A 19,372-nucleotide genomic window follows, 5' to 3' on the forward strand; every position below is an offset into this window, starting at 1 on the left:
ATATCAGCAGTAATATGTATTGTGTTCAGAACATGTCTCAGAATGAAAAAACATGAAGTTGAGGCAGAATGAAATACCCATGGTAGTTGTAACATTCCTCAAGGCTTGGGAGTATATTGATTAATACCAATCTCAGAACAAGTCACCTTATTTCTAGTTAAATCGTATATTGAAGATAATTGGTCTTCTGTTCCCTTCAGTCTTTGGAATCTGGATTTTGGTATCTTTTAATGTTTTTCCAAGAGGAGCACCTGTGGTTTATCACTGTGTCCTTCTGTGAACAGAGGTAACTGCATGTAGAGTTAGTGATACCTGTTGCTAATCATTCTTAGTACTAGGCCTAACGTAACTCTAACAGTCAGAAAGAAAATAGGTTACAGTGTGTTTCCTGTTTTGCTTGCTGGCCCTTGGGTTAGTTGTTGTGTGGCATCCTTGCCTAGGCCTTCTTAGTCCACCACAGCAGTGAGTCAGTAAGCCTGGCGGAGTGCCTGCTGTTGATTATCTGTTCACCTACCTACTGCCAGAGGCAAGCGATGCCACAGATTTATGTGGTTTGAGTTCAGCTGGGCTTCCTCTTTTACAGGCTTTGTGTGAGTACTTACTGTGTACTAGCCACCATGAGGGTCTTTTGTCATTCACCCTCCTGGCTTGTGACTCACTGGCTGGGAATGGATTAGGGTTTCTCATCGGATGTGTAGGGATGCTGAGACTCAAGAATTTACTCTCTCACTCTCTCTCTCTCTCTTTTTTTTTTTTTTAAGGATTTTATTTATTTATTTGTCAGAGAGAAAGCGAGCGAGAGTGAGCACAGGCAGACAGAGTGGAAGGCAGAGTCAGAGGGAGAAGCAGGCTCCCTGCGGAGCAAGGGGCCCGATGTGGGACTCGATCCCAGGACCCTGGGATCATGACCTGAGCCGAAGGCAGCTGCTTAACCAACTGAGCCACCCAGGCGTCCCGCTCTCTCTCTTTTTTTTAAAGATCACATATCTTACCACATACTCAGGGTTATAGGCACTGTCAGGGTATAGAGAACAAGATAGAGTCCTTGTCTTTGGAGCTTATGTTTTCATAGAGAAGATAGATTTTAAACTAATCATTGTGGGGCAGTGAGTGCTATGAAAAGCAATAATCTGTCTCCAGAGCATGTGCTTTTTATGTAATTGAATGTTTTCATTGCCCTTCTGGATGCTTCTGGAGCTTGAGACTTAAAGTTGGCATGGGGCAGAGCTACAGTGAGACTTGTAGAGAGGAGAGGCTTTCTCCAGCTGGGAGGCGTGGGGACACATTTTGATGAATTTCTGTGACTATTATGAAGTACACTGGTGTTTAGTTCAGAATAAAATTTCCCTTTTGGGTTTTATGAAGTGATGTGGGGTCAATTTGCATATCAAGTCCAGTGCAGATGGTGGCCCTAGAATCAGATCCTCTACTGGCTGGTCAAGTATAGTCATTTTTCTATTGGGATTTCGAAGCTTCTGATTCCATATTCTCATGTTCTCTTTTCAAATGATTAGGTATGTTTGTAAGAAGTAGAGAAAGGTGGGAGAGAGACACATTTTGAATGATTTTCCTAGTTGGAATTGGAAAATAAGGAGGTAAATTTTAATTAAAGTTATGATTTCCAATGTCATTCTGTAGCTTTCCTTTGCACCACAGTAGTGGAGAAATGATCACACAGATTTAAGTTTTGAGAAGTGTTGGAGTGGTCTCCACATTTGTGCTAAGTTCCATCTTCCCCAGAATGTGAGTGGATGCAGTGTGTTATTGCCAAATGAATGATCTTAACTTGAATTCTGTCACATAAAAGCTCTTAAATGGGGGGATGTCTGTCAACAGTTAGAATAAGTTGATTCTGTTTTCTGTTTTGCCTGGAGATATTTGAAACTTAATCATTGTCTTCTTGAATCACTTCTATGGTAAGCATCTTTGAATACTCAGAGCTAAGGGAATAGTTCTACGAAGATCTTCCAGAGACTTCTCCAAGCATGTGAAATGTGTTTCAGCAGTCATTCAGTTATATTTGAATGTAAATTGCCATTTCAGAACAAATGGGGGAATCCCTTTCCAGATATGCAAATTATGCACAATGAAGAGAATTATTTGAAAATAACAAAATGGCAGTATACACCTTTAAACTGAAGCTTCTTTCCTTCTTGTGGTAATTGACACAGTTGGTCTCTAGAGCTTACTAGTGCTCTCTGTGCACCAGTAGCTCTCTCTCCTCTCTGGTCTTTTTCCTGCCAACTCTAGCTGCCTAGTTTCCCAGCCTCTCAACTCAGAATTGCCTGGGCTCCTATTGGGTTTCCTCCCTCTGTAAGAGTCCCTGAAATCCCTCTTAAGGCAGTAAACTGGAGCAATTATAAAGCTTCTCTGATGTTTCCCATCTCTCAGGGGTCAACTGTCCTCCAATCCCTGACGTCCAGTGTCTTAAAACTTTTTCATATGTTTTATTTATTGTAGTTGTCTAGTGGGAAAGTAAATCTAGTCCTTGATAATGAATCTTGGCCAGGAGCAGAAGTGCCCATTATTCCTTTTATTTTATTTTATTTTATTTTATTTTTACTTTTTCAAGATTTTATTTATGAGAGAGAAAGGGAAAGAGAGCATGAGAGGGGGGAGGGTCAGAAGGAGAATCAGGCTCCGCACTTGCTCCCTGATACGGGACTCGATCCTCAAACTCTAGTATCATGACTGGAGCTGAAGGCAGTTGCTTAACCAACTGAGCCACCCAGGCACCCCCATCATTCCTTTTAACTGAAGACATTTTTCAGAGCCCAGCCTTTATCTGATTTACCACGTCAGATATGAAGCAGGAGCCTTTGTGCTTGTGCACACAGACGGATCCAGTAGGAAATGCCCAAAGAGGTACTACTTAGCATACCCATACCTTCCTCAGAGCTGTGCCCCTTGTTGCCATTCATTACTTGGGCCTGATTTTTAGGGTATTAAGGAAGACTATATTCAGTGAGCACGGTATTCTTTTCTGGCTTGAACTGTGGGAAGCTTCATGAAGTTTGCCACTGACTTAGGAAAGAGTATGAATGGACTGAGGCAAGATTCTCTTCAACTGATCCTCTGGCAGGTCAGAAAGGTGAAGATAGCATGACGGTTGCTTCTGGACTCCATTTAGCTTCTTCTTTGCTCTAGGGAACACGTAAGCTTGGAAGTTTTTGATCTCAAGAAGTTACAGGTCTGGATTGGTATCATCGTCGAAAATGGTAAGAAATGACTGTGAAGGCCCGAGTTCTAGGCTGCAGCTGACCGAGTAGAAGGCAAATAAATCAGCAGTGTTCTGGTACTTTTCAGGCTCCTGACAGTTTTTCCTCATAACTGACAACAGGTGGAAAGGAGACTGGCAGTGACTCTAGAACTGCATGGATGGGTCAGGATCCTATTCCAGTGAGACAGAGGGAGCCAGACCATGTGAATTGCCAGAAACAAACTCATTTTGAATTCCTATGGCGCTGTCTCCTCTAACCTAAACTCTTTTCTTAACTTTTCTTTTTCTAATTAGGAAAATAGTACCTGTCAGTTATAGAAAAATAAGTTAGGGGCACCTGGGTGTCTCAGTCGTTAAGTGTCTACCTTCAGCTTAGGTCATGATCCCAGAGTCCTGGGGTCAAGCCCCACATCGGGCTCCCTGCTTAGCGGGAAGCCTACTTCTCCCTCTACCACTCCCTCTGCTTGTGTTCTCTCTCTCACTATCTCTCTCTGTCAAATAAATAAAAATCTTCAAAAAATAAATCAAAGAAGAAAATATCTATAATCCAGAGATAATCTTTGATAACATTTCTTTTTTCTTTGTGTCTGCTCCTTAAAATATGAATGTAAATATCTAAATGTACTTAATTGTGTTGTAAATGGCAAAATGTTGATGTCAATGATATATTTGTCTTCTGAGCATTTGGGATTACTGATCTTTTTTGGTCTCATAATAAAATTGCAAGTTTAATTATATAGAGAAAGAAGAAGTCTTTCCTTCTGTCCTTCTAGGTTCTTGACCAATGCCCCTGTAACAAAAGATAGATTAACAAGAGAAAAACAGAAGTGTATTGGTATGTATCACATATATATTAGTGGGAGCTGTTGCAGGAAAAGGAAAGACTCAGAGAAATGGCAAAACCCAAATGCCTTCATACTAGGTTGAATAGAGAGGCAGTAGTGGAAAAGTAACTAAAATACATGGGGAAGCTAAAGGAAGATAAGAGATATATTAACAAGGTTTGCTTGTATCAGAATTCTCTTGGTTTCAAATCTCCGTCTCTGGTGATGAGAATTTTTTTTTTTTCAGTTGGTATAGGAAGGACTTCTTTCACATGGGAGTTTTCTCTCTTGCTTTCAGGAAGAAAAGGGAAGGTTAGCATGTCATCCTTAAACCTGCTCTTTCTCAAGTGCCCTTAGTTCAGAATAACCCTTATGCCAAACCAGCATATTTTAGGGTGACATATTCTGGTTTCCTTCCATTATAGTCAGGTGTTTGGGCGGGGGATTTTAGTTTGGCCCCACTGAGCCTTATCTGGCAGACCGGCTTTCCATTTCAGTCGAAGTCTAGGATTCAGGTCCTGCTTTAGGTTGCTATATTTTAGGGTCCTCAAGAGCAGGTACTCTTGGTGTGTGTGTGTGTGTGTGTGTAGCTACTTCCCTCATGGAGGGAGAAAATGGATGGATTCTGAAATTAAGTACTGACATGAACTGTTTCAAGTTAACATTACCGAAGGCATTTGTACCCATGGTGTTATGTCTCATAGATTGGAGCTTGATGCCAATTGTTAGGGCTTCCTGGTTTTGATGATCGCAAACTTCGGAAAATTGTATTAGTTTCATTTAGATCCTAGAGGAATAGTGATCTGTCTTATTTGACTTTCTTGTTTGAGTAAGAACATCATGTTTATTTGCCATGTTGAGCTTTTAGGTAGGGGGCTATCGCAGAGAGATATTTTGGCCTCCTTGTGGTTCTTGGTGTCAGTCATGGAAGCATCAGTCTCCCAAGACTTCATGAGTGAGTGATGGGGAAGAAAATGGAGTGAAGTGTATTCACCATCCTGCATCATCTCATCACAGCCTCAAGTTGTCCCCCATCACTCACCTACCATGTCCATCCAGGGAAATGGTACTGTTGTATTGTTTCATTCTCTTTTCTTGCCACACACTTTCTAGGTACCAGTTCAGTGATGGTATCTCACTGAAATACAGCTTGTAATGTAATGTAGCCTGGCAGACTTTGTAGAAGACAGAAGAGCTAGAGGGCTCTCTGGATACTTTGCTGTGTCTAGTAAAAGTTCTTTGTGGTGCCTGTAGACACAAAAGACAGAGCAGGTTAAGGGCCTTGGGGCCATTGCACTGAGACTTTGGAGTCCCAGAAGTCATCCACTGATTAACAGAACTAGTGAGAATGTCTTTTATTCTGAAATGGGTCCAAAACAGTGTGTATGTGTCTTCTTCCCTTCCTTCCTTCCTCTCTTTTTCTTTCTTTCTAGATTTTGTCAGAGAGAGAGAGAGAGGGAGCAGGAGCAGGGGGAGTGGCAGGCAGAGCAGGCAGAGGGAGAAGCAGGTTCCCTGCTGAGCAAGGAGCCTGAAACCTTGACTCCATCCCAGGACCCTGGGATTATGACCTGAAGGGAAGGCAGTTGCTTACCAGAATGTCCCCAAACAGTGTTTCTTCTTGAGTAAGATGTCTCAAGTGTCCATTTTGGTTACATTAATTTTGTAATTTTTCTTTTGGATTTTTATTCTGGGACTAACTGATCTTGGGAGAAGTGGGCTGATTAATTTTAAAGAAAGTGCCATTCCTTTCTTTGACCACCAGAACCAGATCCTGTAACCTTATTTTGTTGCAGAATGTTTGCCTACATTGGTCTCTTCACTTTCGTTTGGTTGAATTGTCAGTGAATTTAAGTTGTATAACTTTTTGTGTGTCTGAGTAAAAATAATAATAATTTTGATTAATTCAGCTGGTGTAGTACTGAATAATACTCTCAGGTGTAATTGGGATTTGCCTGTGAAAGGTAATCTCCTCTCATTTTTCTCCTAGTTCATAGTCACAGAGTGGAGGGTTTGGGAAGAGTTTACTAAAACAAAAAGTAGATTAAACTGATCTTTTTAAAATCGGTATTTTCATTCTAAGTGTATATTCATTTTTACATTTTGATGGCGAATCTGACAGATATTTGTATATCTCATTTTATCAGCCCTCTCTCTACTGGCAAAGATAGAATGGATAATGAGTCACGTTTTCTTTTTTTGTTCCAACTATGAATGGGTAGATCTAATTCTGTAAAGAATTATGCTGGGGAAAAAAAGATGATTATTCAGAATATTTCCCAATCCCCTGGGTTCCTCCCAATTAACTTTTCTGATGTCTGCCTCTCTCTCCTCATATCATTACTGCCATCAGTGGAAGGAAAGAGAATTTGGGTAACAGTTTAAAAAACATTTTAAGGAGTCAATTTAAAAAATACAGCCATAATATGTACTCCTTTATGCTCAAATGGTAGAGTGGGCAGGGTTTGCCCTATGACTTATATACAAATTCATAGCTGCTTTTGAAAATTACCACTATTCAGATGCTTCTCCCTCCTCCATCCTCTAAGCGGCCAAGGAAGGCAACAGAAAACTCCTTCCCTAGTCCTCTTCCAGTCGAAAACAAAGACCTTTTCTATGAGAGTTGGCTCCCCTGGTTGGAGTCCAAAATGCTAATTGGCATCAGCTGCATTAAATCGCTGAGTCGAGCCTAGCAGCTGCCTCATCATTGGAGAAAACCAGGAGGGAGCCTTCCCTTTTGTCACCAAAAGGTTCCCTCTCCTTTCTCTAGTTACCTTTAGTTTAGTTTTGTTTTGTTTTAATCTATATATGATTGTGCCCTTCTAAAGAGGAGAATGAAGGGCAAGGTCATTTGGACTTGGCCTAGAGAAATGGGATATATAAACTTAGGTCATGTCGTTTTGTCCACTTCTTTCATATATGGGATTGTTGTTGTTAAATTTCAGTTTTAGCCTGCCAATTCTGTTTTCTACTGTATTTTCTCAGGCTGAATGGGGTGTATGGTGGTGGTGGGGGTGGGAGGGTGCATATTTATGTTTGAATAAGACCACCAAACTTGTTTTTAACTAATGACCAAAAGGAAATTGGAATTCAGAGATTGGTTCATTATCACTCCAAAGATAACATGTATCCTATACATTAGTCATAATTGGGATTCCAGTTGTAGTTGGCTCAGAGCCAGTGGCAGATTCTGCATCCATTTCTAATGCTTTTCCTCCAAGGCAGGCACTCTTAATTAGAATATGAAAATTAGTGGTGCTGTATATTCTTTATCTTATAAAATGTGTAATAATCATTTTTAAAGCATAGAAGCAAGAGAAGGAATGTTCAAAGTATGTATAAATAGTTCCTAAAACACTAATTCGAGAGGACAGTGTGTTTCTTTTGATATTTTTGGTAGTTCAGTTTCATATGCTTCCAGAATTTGACTACTAAAATCTCAGATGTACTCTGGCAGGTGGTGTTAATCTGATTACTATATTTCCGGATCATACTTGGATGTTTCAGTCGTATTAAGAAAAGAGTTGCCAAACTTGATTGTATTTAAGTTGTTCTTATATAGTATTGTTTCTAATATGTAGCCCAGTTTCAAAAATGTTAAAATGTATGTCTTACAGTTGATGGTGAATCAGAGTTTCATTACATAAAGTACTTTAGTGTCTCTATCTAGTGGCATCTTGGACTTAAGAAAATAGATTGTGCTGTGATAATCTGCCAAAAGTATCTAGCATTGTGCATATTAAGTGTCTTTCACACCAGTGGATAACACTGAATTTAACCCTGTGACAATTTTTAAATGTATTAAATGCTCAAGAATTTCAACTCCGTGGGATCTGAAAATATTAAGTGTCTCTGGAAGCTCTTAATTCTTACAAAGAATGGTGAACAAATCAGATCCTAGAAGACATAGGTTTGTGTTGCTAAAGAAAGAAAATACGAAAACTAAGCAAAATGTGTTGTGATCCTTAGTTATTGCTCAGGAAGCTTCTCATGGGAGAATTGTAGTTAACATTTGTTTTCTGTCAAGAAGTGGAATGTACCGGCAGAGCATAATGGAATTATGACCCTTGGAATAATTTTAGCAATATGAAGAGTGGAGGGAAGTAGTTAGGGATGAATCAGTAAAGCAGAGCCTTGTAACCCACTAAGATGCACATACTTCATGGCATGATTGGCTGCAAATACAAAATTAAAATCAATATTTTTATTTTCCCCCATTTTAGTTCGACATTGTTCTTTTGGCTTGCTTTTCTGTAGTCTTTATATCCCAGATATTTGTACGTTGACTGATTCTGGATAAAAGGAAAAAAAAAAATCAAACCTTTAGTTGACTTTCTAGTTACCTAGTCGTGATCCAGTGGAAGGAAAGTGAGGTGTTTAATTTTTCAGGGCCCAACATATTTAACTATAGGCCTTATGCCAGGAGTGATATCACATGCCTTTCTACTAGAGCCTGTTTATGGCCATAGTCAGGTGCTAATTTTTGATAGGAATCTGTTGGTCTTCACAAGTCCCGTTAGGGTTGTCCTGGGCTGCTCCCAGATATTGCTGGGAGTGAATGGTTAGTTGTGGTGACTCAGGAGGGAACAGGCTCCACGTGCTGTGTGCCAACAAGTTGTGGTCATTATACACTGTGCCTGATAGGAACGTGTGGGAAGAGCACAATATAAAGCTTTTGGTGAATTGGGCTTTCTAGTCATGTTTGGGGCGTGCTTCCTTGTGCCTTACATTAAAAAAAAATTGTCACTCTTATGATTTAGTATAAAATTCCTTTGAAGAAAGATCCCAAATAGAAGTGTCTTTTCTGTAATATTAGTCAGGCTAAACACTACTTTTGTTTAGAATTGAGATAGTTATCCTAGTTATTCAGTATCTCAGTTTTCATTGCAGCTTTAAACATGGCCATGTTTAAATCAGATTGAAATGATACCCATGTGGTGTCTTTTCATATATACAGGGTTTGAATGATAATTAGTACATACAAACTATTATATAGACTGTATTTGGCTGTGTTACTTTGCTTCATATTTGTAGCCACCATCTGCCGAGGTTACGTGACAACCTATTAATATGCTGTAATATTCTGATACTTATGTCTGAGGACCAAGCTGGAGGTCACCATCTTAAGAATCCCTGTTCTAAGATGATTCCATGTTTTATTACATGTGGTTTCTAAAGTGGTAGTGTACAGCTGAAAGTTCTATTTTAAGAAGACCTTTTCTTTTTTCATTTGGTCTCATCACTAATATCTAATTAATGCTGTTGTAGCTTTTATCTCAGCAGTATTTTCAAACCAAACTTACTTAGGTCTGTGAGTCCTTATGAATGGTTTTTGGAGGTGCCAGCCTGCAAGATTAGCCTGTGTGAGTCCACATCGATGCACTAGCTTTCACATGCATGGCCTTCTCTTTTTCTTTTATACTTCCACGTATAGGACCCTTGACTGCTCAGAAAGCCCAAGTCTTCCTGGAGAAGGAAGCAAGTCAGTTATAAGTAGAATGAGCGTGCCACTGTGGAGAAGTGGGGACATTGTAGGGGACCAGTCATTATTTTCTTTTGAAAAGTTATGTAGTAAAGGGAATTCTGGAGATCTGATTATCACCTTTGTCTTTAAGATTTTTATCTTTCCTCAGATGTGGCTTTTCTAGCCAGAGCTGTTTTCCCTCTTTTCTTCCACCTTCTCTCCTCTTCATGACTTTAACTCTGCTTTCCCCTGGTTCTCATGCTAGCCATAAATCTTACTTATGAACTCTGCAGGTCGTGTGGCAGAGCCCTTGCTGTGTCATGTGTCTGCAACAACCATGCTGTTGCAGGTTCTGCCCTGGGCGTATATGAGAGAGAAAGTCTGAGACTGGCAGCCCTCCCCATTCACAAGGGCAACTTATTTTTATTTTCCAGACTTGTGTCACCATCTGTTCTTTCATCTCCCTCTGATCTTCTCACACAAACTCTGTATTTTTTTCTTCTGCTCATCTTAACTTTAATAAAGCAGGAGGCTGGGGGATGAGCCAAGTCTAAAACAACCTGCTATCACTGAGTGATGTTGTATTACTATGGGTCGCTGGATTCTCCTGAATCTCTTTTTGGGGTAGAGGATCTCATTAAGCATGCCAACTATCATGGGCCTGCGGGGCTGGTCTGTATGCAGTAATCTGACTGTGGCCACACCAGAAGGTAATATTCTTGTGCAAGGTTGTCACAGGTGAACCTTCTGTGCCATAACTGTGCCAGATGATTTTTATTCACAAATATCTTTTAGAAAAGAAACAGCCTTTCCTTTTAATTAGTCAAAATAGTATCAGTCTGTTCTCTTTTTCCTCCCATTTTTCCAGATGAGCAAATTGAAGTTCAGGTATCATAATTTGTGGAAAGCTGCTACATCTGCTTCTTATATATATCTGTAACTTTTGTACTTCCATATTTCTTGCATAACTTCTAAAGGCATTTCAAAGAATGAGTCCTGGGACGTCTGGGTGGCTCAGTTGGTTAAGCAGCTGCCTTTCGCTCAGGTCATGATCCCAGCATCCTGGGATCCAGTCCTACATCGGGCTCCTTGCTCCTCAGGGAGCCTGCTTCTCCCTCTGACTCTGCCTGCCACTCTGTCTGCCTGTGCTCGCTCTCGCTCTCTCTCTCTCTCAGACAAATAAATAAAATCTTTAAAAAAAAAAGAATGAGTCCTGTTAAAGTCCCCAGTTCTTGTTATCAGGATAAAGTGAATGTATCTTCCTCCTTTGCTGGAGGGATTGGGAACTTGTATTACTGCCCATGGGTGGGGAAGTTAAAATCATGCTTGACATTCAAAAGCCACACATTTTATTTTTTATTTTTTCTTAAGGATGAAGAGGAAGAAATCAAACTGGAGATAAATATGTTGAAGAAATATTCTCATCATAGAAATATTGCAACCTATTATGGTGCTTTCATTAAAAAGAGCCCTCCAGGACATGATGACCAACTCTGGGTAGGCAAATGTTTCCCAAGCATTTTGAGGAGTTTTCTCTCTGGTGGTACTCAAAAGACATTAAGGACCTTCCAGGGGAGGAGGGGGTTGGAGAGAAGAGCGAAGACAAAGGGCATAGTGCCTGTTATCTTCCTTAGTCTTCTTGGTTAAAGGTATACTGTATGATACTGTATGTTTATTTTTATGTTGATTTCACATTGCATGGATAAGAGTTAACTTTGTTTCAGTAATAAAATGGCATGTTTTAAAAGGAATATAACCAAATAGCAAGGAAATTAGGAGCTTGAAAAATCAATACTTTATTTATGGAAATTAATATGGAAGCACAAATAAATGCATCTTCTTTACTACCTGGAAGTAAGGGACAAACATATCAGTATTAATAATATTAATGATAACAGTTAATTGAAAACAGTAAATTCCAGGGAAATTTCTAGAATTAATATACATTCAATCTTATCTCTTACTCAGCCACATCTATACTGAAGATGATGACACTGAGATGCTGTTAGAGCTATGGTTATCACATTAGTTATACCAAGGGTACTGGACTTATAAAGCAGGAAGATAAATATTTTTTCTAATTTTTAAAAACCATTATAGGAAATTTGCAATATTTTGCCTTAATTTTAACCTTTGTCTTTTGCCCAAATCCAATCAAAGTTAAAATTTTAGAATAGCTCAATTTAGTTCATTTTCTGATATTTAAAAAACCCACTTGTGTTGATTTTATATAAACATTTAGGTATTGTAAATAAAGTATTTTTAAAATTATGCACTGCTTAAAATCGCATTTCTCTTAATATAAAATAGTTTGAGAATCGTGTATGAAAGAGGATATCTGGATGCTAGCAAATGAGAAAAGATGTTAGAGTATCTCTATCAGATTTCTCATAATTGGGTACTAATTAAAGACAAAATGGTCCTCCTATGCCCGTGTCCTTGGGAGTGAGGAGGAATATTTCACAATCTCTGCACTGGGAGATGTGCTGTAAAATGTCAAAAACCCTTAATCTCCTGGACCAAACATAAACAGTGCATAAATTGGAGGGTGAAATGGGCTCTCAGTAATTTGGATGCTTCCAAATTTGATCATGTACCCAGATCTTTAGGAAAGACACAAAGAGTTAGACTTTGTGTTTCTGATGAATGTTCAGTGTGTACAGATTGTGGTGATGTTCTCACTGGTTGCTGAGGCATGCTAGTCACCATGTGTCTTTTCTGCCCTGTAGCTTGTTATGGAGTTCTGTGGGGCTGGGTCCATTACAGACCTTGTGAAGAACACCAAAGGGAACACACTCAAGGAAGACTGGATAGCTTACATCTCCAGAGAAATCCTAAGGGTAAGAAGAAGGGTGGGTCTGTGGTGTCCCGTGCATTGTGTTGTGTTTCCATTTTCATTTTCCTAGCCCGAAATATTTCTTTGCATTAGTTATAACTGTATAGATTGTTCTTTTCATGACAGTCAAGGGCTCTGTATAATTTGCTGGCTTTGATTATTGAAGCTGCATCATGGTTTTGATTGTGACAAGTATCTAAAGAAAGTAACTTAAACAAAAATAGTTTTTCTGCATTTCCCTATTTACCCTCCAGGTGTTAAAAAGAAAATCAAGTGAAGAGAAATAGTCTCTAACTATTGTTTTTATAGGAATCCTTTGTCTAAGCTTATGAATCAATATTGATTATCAAATGCTGGCTTTCAAAATCATCTTGTGGACTTTGGCATTAACTGCTAGATTCTGTTGCAGTATTTACAAGGAAAAGTTCTACTGTTTAATGTTGTTTACAGCCAATTGGAAAGCTGGTTTATGATGTTAAAGTTTCTGAACTACTGTTTTAGCAGATTCTAAATGATTGCTTTCAGTAATAGAGATAACGCAGACATTATAGGCAAAGGGTCTCTATATTTTGCATTTGAAAAGTGCATGTGAGTTACCAGTGGGCCTCTTTTCCTTTGGCCAGCTGTCCCAGTTTTTCTGTCTACTTTACCCCTTAATTACACATTCAAATTACTTGGTTGGATTTCATTTACCCACCACATTTAAAAAAGAAATATTGTGGAATTAAACTGGAATCTAATTCTTAGGCTTCTCTCACTAATAAAAAAAAAACTGGTTATCTTTTTTTACTTAGAGGCAAATTTACCCTACTTTTATATTTAAATTTCATAGAGGACTGCCAGTTTAAAAAAAAAAAGAATTCAGAGAGTTGTGTTTTAATTCTTTTTACTTAGATATTTTATGAAGCCCTTGAAAAACCAGTCAATTCCCTTAAGAAAGTAAGTTGTAGGGGATGCGGTGGGAGAACCCTCTTTTTGTAATCACTCTCTGATTTCATTATTAAAACATGTGGGACCTATCTTTTATGCTTATTATTAGCAGGCAGAGTCTAAAAGTGGAAAACTAAGTATCCTGCCCTGCAGTACTGTGAAGGAGTTCAGCAAGTGGGCAGATGTATTATTTATTATGTTAACAACTAAAACTCTTGGCATGGTCGGCAGGAGAGAACAGTGGTTAGAGTGAGTCAGATGTGGGTTTGAGTCCTGCCTTTGCTACTTACCTATTGCGTACCCCTGGCAAAGGTATTCCCCTTTCGAGATTTACTTCCTTCTGTAAAATTTAGATACCGGTCCTGTGAAGGAAATAACATTGTCAGTGAGTTGGTGTATATGAATCGTTTTTTTTTTTATAAAGATTTTATTTATTTGACAGAGAGAGAGAAATCACAAGTAGGCAGAGAGGCAGGCAGAGAGAGGGGAGAAAGCAGGTTCCCTGCGGAGCAGAGAGCCCGATGTGGGGCTCGATCCCAGGACCCTGGGATCATGACCTGAACTGAAGGCAGAGGCTTTAACCCACTGAGCCACCCAGGTGCCCCTGGTGTATATGAATCATTTAATGTAACATGTGGGTATATAACTGATTGTTAGTAAATATTAGTTGTTGTCATTATTTTCCATTATAAACATATACTTACACATACCTTTTCTATATATAATTCCAGCGTGGGATTTCTTTTTCTTTCTTTTTCTTTTTATGAAGATTTTATTTATCTGACAGAGAGAGACAGTGGGAGAGAGAGAAGCAGGCTTCCACTGAGCAGAGAACCTGATGCAGGGCTCAATCCCAGGACTCTGGGATCATGACCTGAGCCAAAGGCAGACACTTAACTGACTGAGCCACCCAGGTGCCCTTAATGTGGGATTTCTTAAGCAAAGAACTAGATTTTAGTATAAATGTCCTAGGCATCAAATGTATTTCAGCCATCAAAGATAATTTACATGTTTTTATATATACAGGCAAGCATTGTTTACCTGTCTTGAAATAAACATATTTAGTTATTTTACTTTCATTGATCTCAGGCATCATTTCAAAAGATGCCCAGGTTGTTTGAAGCCCCTGACTGGCCTGAATATAAGAGCTTAATGGACATCATTTTGAGATATAGCAAATGTTTTTCACCTTGGGGTCACCCGAAACAAGTGTTTCCTTCATTTACTTTTCATCTGGAATGGGATTTTTTCCAACAAAAGTCTAAGTGAACTAAAACCAAACAAGGCTCTGGAAGAGTCAGTGTGTCACATGCTAGTGTGTGTTTTTCACCGGAATTGCTGACAATCTACTTTGATAAAGAGAAAGCAGTATGGTAAGAAGGAGGGAGCTGTTGTGGGAACAGACAGAGCCAGACCAAGTGAATAACCTGGGTTCTCAAAGAGATTGGTGGTTAGCTCTTTTCTGCAGTGGCAAAACTTGTCCTCATTCTTTAGTAGGTGTTAGATTCACATGCTATAATAATAGTTAAGATCCTCAGAAGGTTGAGAGTCATGAGCTTGTAGGCCTCAGGCATAAGTAGGAAAGCTCTCCTGGGCTCGTCCCCGAAACCCTTGAGACCAAAGGTTTACCAACAAGCCAGAGTGTCCATCCCACCCTGCTTCCATGTTTATAGTCTACACAGCCACTGATGTGTGTTAGTGGAAACCGAAATTCCTAGTGGTATGGGTACTTACAGTGTTTCGTAACCAATACTGAAGGACAGCCTTTAACTTTTCCTTTACCCCATGTCCTTGAATGAGAGTTACAGAAAAAATGTTTTCTAGCTTTGAAACGTTGATGCATTCACTCTAGAATGGTATTTAGTGTGTATTTCTATCTGGACTATCTCTGCTAAGGAGGCATAATTGTGGTTTAATTTTGGCACAGAAAGAGTTGTATATACAAGAGTAGTTGAACATACATTTTCTTTGCATACAGGGAAAGATGTACTCATTTAGAATAATCATAACTCAAATTTACAGTGCCTACAGGGTATTAGACATACCTTGAGTGATTTTTCACCTTGAGACACTGCACTCCTTCAGCAGTAGGACCAGGTAGTAAATGTTTCTTAACATTTATCACTTACAAGAAACAAGAGTCTGTGCAGGCCACATTGTTTGAGAAGATGTGGATACTTAAGTTTGTTGCTAAGATAATCCTTGAAAATATAAAAAGGGAGTTTGGGAAAGTTAGAGAATATAAAGTGAACTGAAGTAGCAGAAGTAGGAATTATGAAAGAATCAGGGAAGCTACATTTTTTGTTTGTTTGTTTTTTCTTTGCTGTTCAGAGTTATGCTGTGCTGAAAGAAGAGACTTTCTTCCTAACTATAGCACTAACATACCAAATATTTTTAGTGCTTTTTCCCCTAGTCAGTGCTTTGTGGTATAACACTGCACATCCTGTGTGGTGGAAAAATAAACAGAGCCATCAAGTACACTATTCTGCTTTATAAGCAGACTAGTAAATTATTGTTTAGAAACCCCTGTGTTAGAAAAATTAGTGTTCTAGAGCAGCTGTTATATTTAATGCGTATCCTACACAGTAATGGTAACAATAAAACCTCACACAAAAAATCAAACAGGAAAATTAAATAAACCCTTGCTTCTCTGATCTAGCCTTTTTCAATTGAGACATTTCAGAATAAATAGCTTGTTTGTATCTTAAGGAGGCAAGCTGTAGATTTGGCTTGTCTAGCTAAAGACAGAACAAGAACAGGAGTTGTGAGAATGACCCATTTTTGTCTCAATTCGTAGTTGGATGCAAAATGTGTTTTTGTTCTTCTTCCACCTCTCATAAGAGACATAGCTCTTGGGCTTCATTCCTGATACAAGGTCATCAGAAAGTGCTCTGTGCCCAGTAGGGTTTATTTCCTTGGGAAAGAAAGATATTTTGTGTGAACATAAAGCTTTTGATGGCAGAATTGTTTTACACTTGGGGTGGAGGTGGGCTTGATCAGTAGTTAGTAATTTGTCACTATGCAGTGGGAAAACTAGGCAGTGTTCAAGAGCCAGACTTGAAACCGCACTCTGGCTCTTTGTGTTTTCCCCTGGGATGGGTCTAGTTCAAATATACCCATGGGGTCACCCACTGAAAGATGGACATGTAGCGTGGGAAAGGAACCACCCTGTACACAAATAGCACAAATTACAACAGAGAAACTGCAGATGGTAATCTAGAATGTGTCTTCAAGGAGCAGCTAGAAACTGGTCATGTTGCTCACACAGGGGACCTACCCCATTGGAACTGGGGGGTGGGTACTTCTTTCTGTTTGTGTGGTGCTATTGGTAATGTGTTCCTGGAAATGCACAACAATTGAGTTGTAGTATGTTCTAAATGTGATTCATAAAACTTGTGGCCTGTACATGTGCTTTGTTATAAAAAGTGTGTTCTGGGCTTTTTATTTGCAGCAACAAAGAACTAAAATTCAGATCTCTCTCCTCTTCAGGGCCTGGCACATCTTCACATCCATCATGTGATTCACCGGGACATCAAGGGCCAGAATGTATTGCTGACTGAGAATGCAGAGGTGAAACTTGGTATGTGACACATGTGCCACATGATGTAATACTTGGCCCTGGTGCAAACCAGCAGCAACTCCCTATCTCGTTGGCATTTAGCTAAAAGCTCTATTACTTAGATTTTCTCTTTCTGTTCTATTTAAGAAATGGGAACTGGGTTTACTGCTTTTTCTGTCTCCAGCCTCCCTCCCTGCCATGCTCTCCATATAGCAGACAGACTAATATTTAAGTCAGATCATGGCACTTTCTTCCTTAAATACCTTTAGTGGAATATTTCACTTGGAATAAAATCTGAATTTCTTACCATGGCCCATAGAAAGCCATGGCCCCTAATACTTTCCAGCCCCATTTTGTGACCATTCTCTCTTTTCTCCCTGTCCAGTTCACTCATTTTCTTACTTCCTTGAAATGTCTCACAGGGTCTTTGCACATACTGTTCCCCGTTGGGAACAGTTTTGAGGTGGCAATTTTTTCCTCATCTTCAGAGGCCTTTCTTCCCTGATGCTCTGATCTCTATGCCCTGACCTTCTGATCTACCGCTTATTTCCTTACTCATCCTGATCACAATTTATAATTATACAGCTGTTTGTTTACGTATATTTCTGACTTATTTCCTAGAATATAAGTTCTGGAAGTGTAGTGATTAGGATGTTTTATTTACGAGAGTATTCTTATCTGGCACCTAGCATAGTGCTTTAAATGTAGTAGGGGCTCAGTAAATTTATGCATGGATGGATGGAGTCCAAAGTATCTTCCTGGAGATGATTTTGTAATGGTTCTTCTGTATTTCCTGTTTCCTTTACCTGGATTTGAACTTTTTTTCAATCCCACTTTTATATAATGGTTCTGTCAAATTTTTAAACAATTAGCATTAAGTTTTCTTCCAGTAAGGCATCACACAAAAAAATTGTTTATGGTTATTAGAAAATCTAGTCTATCTTTCAAAAATCTTAGTCACAGTAGTTTAAAAACAGAATCTTCATTATGCTTTCTTGCATAGTACCTCCATTTCTTGGTCATCTGTGGAGGATTAGTGTGCCCATTGGGGAAATACCCTCAAAGCTAAGATAGGGGGCACTTAAATTGTTCTCATTCCTAGTGACTTAGGAAGCTGTGTGTGTTCCCTGCGCTGGCCTGTTGGTGCTAGGTCTGTGATAGTCCTTCTGTAATCACTTGGTGATCACTTGTAACTGCAAATGGCACGTACTGCCCAGCACATGTGTCTCTGTGTCAGGACATGTGAGCCCACCTCCTGGCCAGGTGGTTTTCTGAGCATGTTCTGCCTGCTAAATCTGTAACCCAGACCCTGTGAGTGATCTCAACCCTCCATAGGCCCTTCTGCAGGAGCTCGTCCACCATCATACAGTCCTCCCTAGTGCTGTCAGCAAACATTCCATTAGAGACCCTGGTCTTCCTGCCAGCTCTGCCTCCCATCTTTGAACATTCCTCTAGAGGACCATCATTGTTCAGCTGAGTGGGATGTGGGGGTCACTCTAAAAATCAGATGTCCTGGGTACTTTGAGGAGTGTTTCTTAGTATATTTGTGATTTAGCTTGATTCTCTTTATTGAAGTCATTACCCTGTACTTTCCAGACAACCTTTGTGGGTTTCTTCTCTTTCTGTGGTTAAGTGCTGTTTAAGAAGCTGAGTCACGTGGGTGTTAGTCAATTCTCCTGAACTTAGAGCTTTCTGTGACTTGATCTTGTTTGCGGCAGGTACGTTTCCTGCAAGCACTGAACATCCTCATTCATCCAAAAGTCCCTCTAGTGGTCACTGTCGTGGAAGCCCAGGGAAGTAGCTGGGTCCAGGCCTCCCAGGAGCCTATAGACTGGTAGAAGATTTTGTCATTTTGGCAGATTTGCTCTGGAGACAGTACTCCTTATTGATGCTGGTGACCTTAAGGAATTTACATGTCCATGAAACTCTTTGAGCTTATACTGAAGACATCTCCTCCTCACATTTCTTCGTCTTGTGGTTTACTTGTTTGTTAATTATGTTCTACTCCTTCCTTTCTCTTTCTCCCACAGTTGATTTCGGTGTGAGTGCTCAGCTCGACCGGACGGTTGGGAGGAGAAATACCTTCATAGGCACCCCTTACTGGATGGCTCCTGAGGTCATCGCCTGTGATGAGAACCCAGATGCCACCTACGATTACAGAGTAAGAGGCACCTGCTTTCTTGGCCTTCACTGGGTCCCTAGTGTTCCTGAGGGATAGGGGCTCAGGTTACAGATTGCACACCCCACCCCTTATCCGTTCATGCTGTTTCAGTGAGGAACACTTGGAAACCTTGTTGCAGGTGCACATTTTCTGGGACATTATTGAGATGCTGTCTTGTTGTTCTTCGTTCCCTGTCACCTTTGTTCTCCTTACTAAGTAACATACTGCTTTCACAGCAGTGGAAGTCACTGTCTTGTGCATAGAGCTTTTTGTCATGAGTAAGTTACTCTGCCCTGTTTGCCATCCTTTTAAACTTGAAGAATCAATTATAATCAGATATTTATTATTCTTTAAAAAATGTTGTTAGGGGGCGCCTGGGTG

At 39.7% G+C, this 19,372-nt stretch overlaps 1 protein-coding gene across 50 annotated transcripts in view; it reads left to right on the plus strand.

The window, feature by feature from the left end:
- Nucleotides 1-19,372, plus strand: part of MAP4K4 (mitogen-activated protein kinase kinase kinase kinase 4) — a 192,708-nt gene that overhangs the window by 104,717 nt on the left and 68,619 nt on the right. For all 50 annotated transcript variants that reach the window (XM_059406288.1, XM_059406292.1, XM_059406300.1 and 47 more), the window contains exons 4-7: nt 10,877-11,002; nt 12,235-12,345; nt 16,761-16,851; nt 18,861-18,991. In XM_059406288.1, the coding sequence (XP_059262271.1) occupies nt 10,877-11,002; nt 12,235-12,345; nt 16,761-16,851; nt 18,861-18,991 (459 nt within the window). The remainder of the gene's footprint in view (nt 1-10,876; nt 11,003-12,234; nt 12,346-16,760; nt 16,852-18,860; nt 18,992-19,372) is intronic.

This window comes from Mustela nigripes, chromosome 7 (assembly GCF_022355385.1).
Source record: "Mustela nigripes isolate SB6536 chromosome 7, MUSNIG.SB6536, whole genome shotgun sequence".
Classification (NCBI taxonomy): Eukaryota; Metazoa; Chordata; class Mammalia; order Carnivora; family Mustelidae; genus Mustela; species Mustela nigripes.